Source organism: Echinops telfairi, unplaced genomic scaffold (assembly GCF_000313985.2).
Source record: "Echinops telfairi isolate 266 unplaced genomic scaffold, ASM31398v2 ScPeMD7_23;HRSCAF=83, whole genome shotgun sequence".
Classification (NCBI taxonomy): domain Eukaryota; kingdom Metazoa; phylum Chordata; class Mammalia; order Afrosoricida; family Tenrecidae; genus Echinops; species Echinops telfairi.
Window position 1 is genome coordinate 49608131 of NW_022103920.1, and position 10755 is coordinate 49618885.

General features: G+C 41.4%; 1 protein-coding gene across 1 annotated transcript in view; it reads right to left on the reverse strand.

Annotated features, from left to right (window-relative positions):
• Nucleotides 1–10755, reverse strand: part of SEMA3E (semaphorin 3E) — a 316859-nt gene that overhangs the window by 110862 nt on the left and 195242 nt on the right. Inside the window, exon 4 of the mRNA XM_004702793.2 lies at nucleotides 5637–5756. Coding sequence (XP_004702850.1) covers nucleotides 5637–5756 — 120 coding nt within the window. The remainder of the gene's footprint in view (nucleotides 1–5636; nucleotides 5757–10755) is intronic.

Consider the following 10755-nt stretch of genomic DNA (forward strand, 5'->3'; position numbering starts at 1 on the left):
GAGATGAAATAATCTATAGTGTCAAAATCATGGTTATTTGAGCGGAGATCGGAAATGGAAAGGCTCACAGCCAAGGCTCTGGAGAGCTGGTGAAGTGTTCTTGAATGTTGGTTACTTTAGTGTGGGTTTTAGGTGCTGTGAAGTCAATTTTGACTCATAGCAAGTGACCAACGTACAACAGAACAAAGTCCCCTCGGGCCCTCACATCCATTGCCACATCCCTGGGCCAGTCTATGGAACCGAAGGTCTTGCTCTTTTGCACTGACGCTCATCAAGCCTGATGGTCTTCTTTAGAGATGGGTCCCTCCCAAGGACATGCCCATAGTTAGTGTGGCAAAGTCTCACTGCCTTTTGATTCCTAGGGGCTTTCTGGCTGGGTTTTTTTTCCAATAAAGGATTGTTTGTTCTGCTAGAAGTCCATGATGCATTAAATATTTTTCACCTACATCTAATTCTAAAGAACCAGTTCTTCTTTAGCCTTCCTTCTTCGTTTACCCGATTTTGTACACATGGGCATCAAGTGAAAATACCATGCCTACTTACATCCAAACCCAAACCTCAGTGCCGTCGACTCTGTTCTGACTCATAGTTACCCCCTGGGGCAGAGTAGAGCTGCTCCTGTGGATTTCCAAAACTGTAATTCTTTATGCGAGTGGGAAGCATCATCTTTGTCCGGAGGAGTGACTAGTGGATTCGAACCGCTGACATTGCAGTTAGCAGCCTGCTGCATAACCCCTAAAGCAGGACTCCCTCTCCTGGCTCTTGGAGATCTCATGAGGGGTTTCTGAGACGGTAGATCTTTATCCTTCACAGAGACTGGCAGGTTGGAACCACCAAACCTGCAGCCGATCACCTAACCAATGTAACCAGTAGGTTCAATTTGCGAAAACTCATCATGTACCCTTTGCTGTATGCATTTTATATATATTTTTAAAAAGAACAACTGCGTATTTCAAGAATGTGTCGGTCTTTAAGCTCACTTAGGTTTTAAAGACCAGTCAAGCAAACTTCTGAATGCAACAAACCCATTCATTTAATTACTCATTGATTTTATCCCACGGTTTTTACCAACGAGATGTGAAGCACTCCAAAGTTTTGAGCGAGTTCATTCTCCTGCTGGTGCAGAGGTAACAAAGGGACATGCCTGCTATGCCAGGTGGACGTGGTGAACTGGCAGAGAGGCCGCATCTAGCGTACGCTGTGTGAGCGAGGGCGCTGAGGAACACTGGCGCACACGCCCCCGTGCTGGATCGGGCAGCGACGACTCAGCACCAGCTGAGTCTTTTCATGCGCGCCCAATGGAAATCACAATTCACTTTGTGAAGCCTACTGGTTTTTAAATGTAGGCTCTTTAAAAGAAAACAAACAAGAAACACGCTCTGTGACACACAAAGCCCATCTGTGAGCTGAATCGGGCATCTGGCTGCCAATTTATAACGTCTGATCAAACTGAGGAGACCTGAAGGCTTGCTGGGCCGCAGCCAGGAGTAGCTCATTTCCCTTGAGGTCCCAGTCCCTCCATGCACCAGGCTCTTTCTACTCTTGCTAGTTCACGGTAGTCTCAGGATTAACCATTTAAAATGAAATCACTTAATTCAACACAGGATTGTCCTTTGCTGCTTGGAACTACTAGGCAGATATTTAAATTAATGTGATAAAAATTATTAGGTCCTAAGCTACCTACCTACCTATGTATAAACACACACACATATATGGCTCTCAGTGATATATTTTGGGTATATATTAAGCTATACTTAACTATCCAAAAGAAGCAAACTCAGAAATTCACATTGATTCCTCTCTGTTAACACGATTGCACACCCAGACAAGCGCTCACACGGACTTGGAAGAATACACACAGATCTGTTTTTATTAAGAAGTGTCTAGGACGAGAGATGAACAAAATATTGGCAATCGGCCACTTCCACTTTTTAGTTTGTAGATCTCTTCCATAGAGTCATATTTCGTTACGTAGAGAACAAATTCCTCCTAGCAGAGCTCACCGCTCTCTGGGGATTCGGCCGATGGTTCTTTAATTGCTTACAGTTCTGGTCTAACATCAGCCTCTGCTGACTCCTCACTCCCCAGGCCCAACAGGAAAGCAGCCCAGACACATACGCAGGCCCCCACTCCTGTCAGCACCTTCTCTTTCGACTCACGCCTGTGGTGCAGGCCAGTGAGGTGACTTGTATGCGCCTCACACGCAGAGATGGTGAGAAACAATGAGGTGAACTTGGAGTTTGTTAAGCCTGTTCCATTCTGGTAGCTTGAATGTAATTATTCTCAGCTACATCTAGCCCGGGAGTCCTGTTTTCCTTCTTACCAGGAAATCGCTTACCCAGCTTTGCCTATTAGAACGGACAGGGGAGAAGAGCCTCTATCGTGAGACATTTTAAAACAAGCCTGGGGCTTTTAAAAATCACAAAATAATAGGCTGCAAGGTCCCTGGGAAAGTGCAGTGTCCATCATTTTTTGCCTCCGGGATTTTTAACAGTGCCTTTCCCTGGCGGTGGCACAGAAAAGTATCTGTCCAATTGAAATAAAGAGACATGACTGATTGCCTGGTGAACACGAGGCATACCGTCCTTCGAAAGATGGCTATTATTGCTTCAATGCTACTTAAAAAATAAGAACTCTTTATACAATGTTATAATGAGCTTTGAAATAGCTTAGTTATTTAATTTTTCATAACTTGTCTTCTTTGGAAAGAAGGATTGGTATATTTTGATAGCTACTATGTTCGCTTTTTCTTTTTGGTAGTGTAAATAATTTCATTTTTCACATTCAAAGTTCACATACACTAGTAGCATTTTTGTGTAGCACTTCCTATTTAAAAGGAACCCTGGTGGCTTAGTGGGTTGCACGTTGGGTTGCTAACTGCAAGGTCATCAGTTCAAACCCACCAGCAGCCCCATGAGAGTAAAAGGAACATTTCTGCCCTCAGTGGGGGGGGGGGGGAAATCACAGTTCAGAAATCAACAGAGGCAGTTGTATCCTGCCTCTGCAAACCTTTAGGGTGGCTATAAATCAGAATCAACTCACTGGCAGTGGGATTTGGGGTTATTATTTAAAAGATACTTTTAAGATTCTGGGAGATTAGCAGTGGAGACAAACATTTCCATTCTCTACAAACAAATGGATCAATCAGCAACGCAAACCCAAGACCACATCGGCAACACCGACAACAAAACTGACTGTCAGGTACGTCCGTGGGTCCCGAGCACCAGCAGGTAGGCCTGGTGGCTAGAAAACACGTGGCACATCACCATCTTGCAGGAAGAAAGCCAGGAAGCAACCACAGCTTCTCTAACTTAAGAAGAGCAAACGCCCACATTTCTACGAGTGCTGCCTAATAGGAAAGCACTGCTTTTCACCTGCAGTTGGGCCTGAGGTGAGTTTTGTTGTTGTTAATTCAATTTACTGGTATTATAAGTGGTCTGATGAGCTCTGGTAGTGCAGAAGTTAAGCACCTTGATGTTAACAGAAATGTCACTGATTAGAACCATCAGCTGTTATGCATGAGAAAGATGCTTCAATTAGCTTCCATTACATTACAGGCCTAGACAGGGTCGTTTTAATCTGACCTGTATTGTCACCATGAGCTGGAACAAACTGTATGGCAATGGGATAGGTTTAGGTAACAAGGGGGTTGTGTGAGGGATGTAGCTGTATAGACTCTCAACATTAACCAGCACATCTCCCTCCAAAGAAGAAACTGCTGGGTGGAGGATCCAAATTGTCAAGGGAGCATAAACACGGTTTTAAAAAAAATAGCAATAATATTAATATAGCCATATTTATAACACTCCACAAAACAAAATGATAAACTCTCAGATATGATGGTAGAATATCTATCCTGATTCATCCAGCTCTCCTAAAAGCTCAAGAAGACTAATTTTATACAAAAAATGAGAAATGGGACGGATCTCAGTTTAGTACAAGATAGTGGTTATAAGAAAAAGGAAAAAACAAAGAATTTGGGATAAAATCATCCCTGATAATAAAAATTCTTCAAAAAGTTCTATATTACACAAAACAATAAGAACTATAGTATTGTAATAGAAGCTAAAATAAAATCAGAAAATGGGAGAAGACGTGAAAGACCAGCATGGATTAAAAAGAGAAAAACTCATGTACTACATGATAGAATTGTGTTGTGTTTCCGGCTGCTAACTGCAGGATTATCAGGTAGAGACCATTGGCCCCTAGGGAGGGGGGGAACTAGGTTTTCAATCCCATGAAGAGTTACAGTCTCAGAAATTTATAGGGGCAATTCTACTCTGTTCTATAGGGTCACTATGAGTCAGAATTTACTTGATAGCATTGAGTTATTATTATTTTTTTTAATTGAACAAGATCAAAATACCAATTAAAAATTGTTTTAGCTCACAAAAGTATAATTTCAAATATTTAATATATATTATGTTTTTAATAAGATTTATTTTAGAATGCATCTTTCATTTGACTGCCTCTTTGGGGTTCAACTTGGGCCTAAAATGACTAATGAATACCAGTGACCAGAATAATTTACTAAAACTCTATCAGCACAGGGAAACGTGACCACCATGCCCTCAGGTAGAGTCCGACTCACAATGACCATATATTAATGTGGCAGTCTGCCTGCCAGTCTGAATAAAAGTTCAAAGATCCTGACATCTGAATAGAATGTATTTCATATATTTCACAGTGCTCTAAATGGTGCCCAAAATAAAAGCTGAGAATTCACCCAGTATGGAAGAACAGGTTTTAAGACTACTTTTTAACCTGCGTGTGGGTAAATAGTATGTGTGGCAGACTCAGTGTGGAACTTGCCTTCCTTACACTCCATCTTTTAATGGTGGAGGCATACAGATCTTCCCCCATTTACATTAAGATTGACTTTAAGTCAGTTTGGAATCTTTCTCCTACCCTCCTTTGACCATCACAACCTCACCTGGTTCAGATAAATTTTAAATTCTAGTGTATTAGCTTCCTAGGGCTGGTGCAGTAAAGTACCGAAAACCAGTTGGCTTACAAGCAGGTTCAGGTTCCCTTTTTCTGAAGCAACCAGAGAAAGGAAGGTCCTTCCCTCCGCTTCTGGTCCTCTTTGGCGTGTAGCTGTACAACTACAGTCTCTACATCCGTCTTCACCTGGAATTTCCTCCCCCTGGGTCTCTACGGGTTTCACTCATATTGCATTAATGTGTCCTAATCCAATATGATCCCATGTTAATTCTTGACATCTTCAAAGATCCTATTTCATATTCACAGGGATGAGGGATGGGTGTGGGGCTTATCAGAACATATCACTGTGGATGACAATTTGATCCATAGCAGGTATAGCTCTTCAAACTAATGAAGACATGAATAAGAGCACAACAGAGAAAAGAGTTTACTATTGAACAATATTTGGTAAATGGGAAAAAGATAGGTCTTTATATTTGTTCAATGAATGGATACATAAAGAATTTGTTTCTAGACGTCATAGCTGGCCAGTATTTTTAATGGCTCGCAAAGATAATTTTTGTCTCAAGCAAAGGAAATCAGGACCTCACAATGATTTAATTTTTCCTAAGTAGAAATATCACGACCTTTCTCTTCAAACAACGTTGTTTCAAGCATTAATTGAGTTGAAATCATGGGTGAGACGATCTTACCTCCAAGTGATTCCCAACTCTGATGAAGGCACAGAGCGGCTCAAAGGCCCCAGTGCCGCAGGTCAGGAGATGTGTTCGGTTATAGTGATGCAAAACCCGCACGAAGTTTGCACAGTCACTCTACAACAAGAATAAAAAATGAATCGGCTAGTGTAATAAAAATACTGAGTTATTTCTAGAGTTATTATTTTTATGATTATTCCTTATGGGAGTTGATTACAAAGAGGATAAGAGTAGTGGAAGACAATACTGGGGTTGAGCTATGCATATGTTAGCTAACCGTGAATATGAATTCCATTTTACAATGAGAGCACAACATTTTCCATTTATTTTAAAACACATACTAGAAGAAAAATGCACTGTTCAAAAAGGATTCATGTGTGAAGATTTGCATTATAACTTGTTTCACTAAGTAATTAAGTATCCCAATATTGCTATTTGGTTTTTTTAAGTAGGTGCAATATAAACAATGACATCTGCTTAAAGGAAAAAGGAAGAAAAGCTTCATTATCCATAAGAAAAATATGCACTTTTAGGACATTACATAATTTTGATGTTTGGAAAAACAAGTCATATCCTCAAAATTACAAATCCACATAAATCATTTAAATAGACAATGTTCAAATAAATAGATAGGATAAGTTAGAGTAGTGCTGAGACAATGAGATTGTGCGGCAGAGCAGCTGGCTGGCTGGTTTACTGTCCTACGGAGACAGAGGCCAAAGTACCACATGGCTTAGAGCAGTGGTTCTCAACCTTCCTAATACTGCCACCCTTCCATACAGTTCCTCATGTTGTGGTGACCCCCACCCCACCCCCCGCAACCATAAAATGATTTTCTTTGCTACTTCATAACTGTCATTTTGCTACTGTGATGAATTGGGCGACCCCTGTGAAAGAGTCATTCAACCCCCCTCCCAAGGGGTCACCAACCACAGGTTGAGAACAGCTGGTTTAGAGGCTGAAGACTAGACAAAAGACTTGGCTCCTGGATGAGAACTGGTGTTGCTGTGGGCCGAGTACTGTATGTATCTTTAGTGTTTGCTGATCCGGATTGATGGTAACTGTTAACTTATCTATTAAACCACCAAGAGTAGAGTGCCGTGGCAGGAACAGTTGTGTCAGGATAGGATAAAGAAGGGTGTTGGCTCCAGGCACGTCTGACCTCTGCCTCTTGGCAACAGGCCCAGAGCTGACGGGGAGCTGGAGGCTCTTTCTGCCTGGTGTAGCCTAGGAGGTCGCATGTGACCTCTGTGCTTCCTTCACAGTCCAAAACATGATCAACGCTATTGGTAGATAGTAAAGCACCTTTTGTGAAAATGGTCAGCTGTCTGGGTTTGTGGACCACCTGATCTGTCTCTGACCTACTAAATCCTGAAGTTGTAGTAGGAAAGTACTCATGCAGAATACGTCAATGAATGTGTACTGCTGTGTTCCAATAATTCTTTTTAACAAAAACAGATGGCGGGCAATATTTGGATAGGGAATCCTAATTTGCTGATACTGAAATTGAGAATAAAACTTTTATTTTACATAGTTAAAAAACTTCCCCAGTGAGCTGCACATGGTACTTCATGAATGTTGTTGTTGTCTGGTGCCATCAAGTAGGTTCGGACCCATAGTGACCTTATCCACAACCAAATGCAATACTGCCCTGTCCTGCACTATGCTCACGTTATGCATACTGACACCTAGTAAATGCTTTATAGAATTTTAATATATACATCGTTAGGTGAATATTGAAATGAGTATACTGAATGAAAAAATAGTTTTAAATCATTTCAAGACCAACTTGGCTAATAGCAAATACACTTTGCACTCTTGTTGGCTTTAGTTATATCTGCTCAGCTCCAACTAGGATATCCTTTTGGATTACAGAGCCAAAGGTTCCCTGATTCTGTATCATCTTCATGATCATTAGTATTTTGGAGTTCATCTTTTAGTCTATTGCACAGTGTCTAGGAAACTTATCTTATCGCATGATGTCAAACAATATTGTGCTGTGATAAATAGAAATTGATGAATTAATTTTTGGAAGTATATTTCTAGGTCTTTCTTCCTAATATCCCTTATCCTGGAAGTCTCACTGTAACCTGTCCTCTGTGGGTGGCCCTGATAGTATCTGAAATACCAATGTCACAGCTTCCAGTAGCACACCTACATGAAAGACAGCACATAATATTACAAATTGATAGGTGGTAAATATTAGGTATTGATATTTCATTTAACAGTATCACAGTCATCACAAAAATAATATTTTGATCTAACTTTAAATTCAATGCTGTCTGTGATAGGTAATATCTATACACTTAAAAGGAACTGTAGTTGATATCATTCAAATTTGTGCACAAAACACTAAAGTTAGTGATGAAGAAATTGAAGAATTCTTCCATTTCTACCAATTTCTTCAAGCTGAAAGTGACCGATTATTTAAGCAAGATGTATTACTAATTATTGAGTTTGGAAAATATAGAATTGGTGATAAACATGGAGATCACACGATAGAATTTTGCAAAATAAATGACTCACTCCTTCAGTGTAAATACTTTATTTCAACAACATCAATGGCAATGGGATATTTGGATCCCACGTATTGCATTGGTCAAACCTGCTACGCAAGACCGCTTCAAAGTGCTGAAGAGCAAACACGAGGACAGCGGTACTTTTATTGTTTCATATGCATGCCATGGCGAAGTGAAATCTCTTAATCTATCTCTGCTATTCATATCTTTGTGACTCCCACCAAATGAGTGGGTAGGATCATGCAAATAGAGTGTGTGAAACATTTATAGAGAGCATTAGTGGCTATAAGAATGAGGTATCTCAGAAGCAGAGGAGAATTCTTGGGGACCATCAGAAAGAAGAGCCCCCAGCAGAACATGTTCATAATACCTGCCTGAAGTGCAGCTGCAGTAAGGCCAAGCCATGCAGAGACCAGAGGACAGGCAATGAGACCATGAGGTAGAGCAGAGATGCCATGCTGAGATGAGCAGACTGTGAAGCTGAGCAGAGGGCAGACTTCTTACCCCCAGAGAGGGAGATGCCAAGGAACAACATGGCTGAGGATTAGGAGCCGAGAAAGACTTGGTTTCTGACTGCAGAGAAGTGCTGCTGTGGACCAAATAGTGTATACTTACTGTGTACGTTTTCTGGCTTATGGTAGCCTGTTAGCATCCCTAGTAAAGCCCCCAAATCATGAGCATTGTCTGTGGGCTCTGTGTCACCATTGCAATGGACTCTTGAACCCAGCACAGAAGTAGAGTGCCGCAGGAGGAACTGCTGGTGATAAAAGAGGGTAAAGAAGGAAGGAGGCGCGTCTGACCTCTGTCTTCTGGCTAGTGGTCTTGGGTTGGTGTGGAGTTGGGTTCTCTTTCGCCTGTGTCACCAAAGGAGGTCAGAGGTAGCTGCTATGATGCTTTCTCACATGTGAAGGCTAGACAATGGCTAAGGAGGACTGAAGAAGAATCGATGCATTTGAATTACGGTGCTGGCAAACACCACTGAAAGTACCGTGGCCTGGTAGAAAGCCAACGAAATCAGTGTAGGAAGAATTTCAGTCGGCGTGTTCCTTATTTGCAAGGATGGCTTCATAGCACATACTTCGTGCATGTTGTCAGGTGGGACCAGTCCTTGGAACAGGTAATGATGCTTGGAAAAGTGGAGGGTCAGCAAAAAAAAGGAAACACCCTCAAGAAGAAGAATTTACACAGTGCCTGTAGAGCAGTGGTTCTCAACCTTCCTAATGCCGTGACCCTTTAATACAATTCCTCATGTTGTGGTCACCCCTAACCCTAAAATTATTTTCGTTGCTACTTCATAACTGTAAATTTGATACTGTTATGAATTGGGTGACCCCTGGGAAAGGGTCATTGGACCCCCAAAGGGGTCTCAACCCACAGGTTGAGAACCGCTGCTGTAGAGGCTTAACCATGGCAAAAATCCTGAGGGTGGCCTGTAGGTCGCTCTGAGTTGGAACTGAATTAATGATATCCAACACACATATACATTTAAAATATATTCTTGGAGCAAAATGCTAAACTCTGTTTAGTGCCACATATTACTTTGAGATAAATGCACGCAATGATCAGTAAATGTGATGTTTATAAGCATAAGCTGTGATTTCAAAAACTGTTGTTGTTAGGTGCCATCGAGTCAGTTCAGACTCATACTGACAATTCACAACAGCCAGAAACACTGCCTGTCCTGCACCGACTATAAAATTGCTCCTGTGGTTGAGCGCAATGTCCTTCCATCTCCTCCAGCGACTCCCTCTTTTCGCTGCCTGTCTACTTTACCTAACAAGATGTCCTTCTCCAGGGACTAGTCTCTCCTGACAATAAGAGTTTGTCCTAAGTATGTAATATGATTTCTTGCTATCCTTGCCTGTAACGAGCACTCTGGCCATAGTTCTTCCAAGACAGTCTGTCTTTTTAGCAGTCCATGGTACTTTCAATATCCTTCTCCAGCACCACAGTTCAAATGCATCCATTCTTCTTTGTTCTTCTTTATTCAATGTCCAACTGTGACAGTATATGAGGCAATTGAAAATTCCTAGGCTTGGATTCTTAAAGTCTCTCACATAACAGTAGTAAGATGAAAAGGCTGTAGAACCACTTTGCAGTAAGTTGTTCAGATGATAATGTGTTACTGAACTGATTAACCAGGAAATACGCATTTCTCCCTTTATTTTATTGCACAGATACCATTTTATTTTGTGGATGACCCACACAGTTGATAGAATCTGATTGTTCAGGAATGGTTAAAACATTCTGCTTTAGTCTTGCTATAAGCACCTGTTTTGCCTCACTCAAAACGGTCACATCTTGCTGTAAGCCACTTAGATGTCATGCTGGTTAGATCTCATGATGCTCAGATGGACAAGGCCTAAGGGTGTGTTGAATTAACAGCATCATTCCATGATGCATACCTTCTCGACACAATCACTGAAGACAAATATGTGCATAAGCAAATGTGGTGAAGAAAGATGATGGTGCCTGGCTATCAAAACACATAGCATCTAGGGTCTTAAAGGCTTGAAGATAAACAAGCGGCCATCTAGCTCAGAAGCAACAAAGCCCACATGGAAGAAGCACACTAGCCTGTGTGACCACAAGGTGTC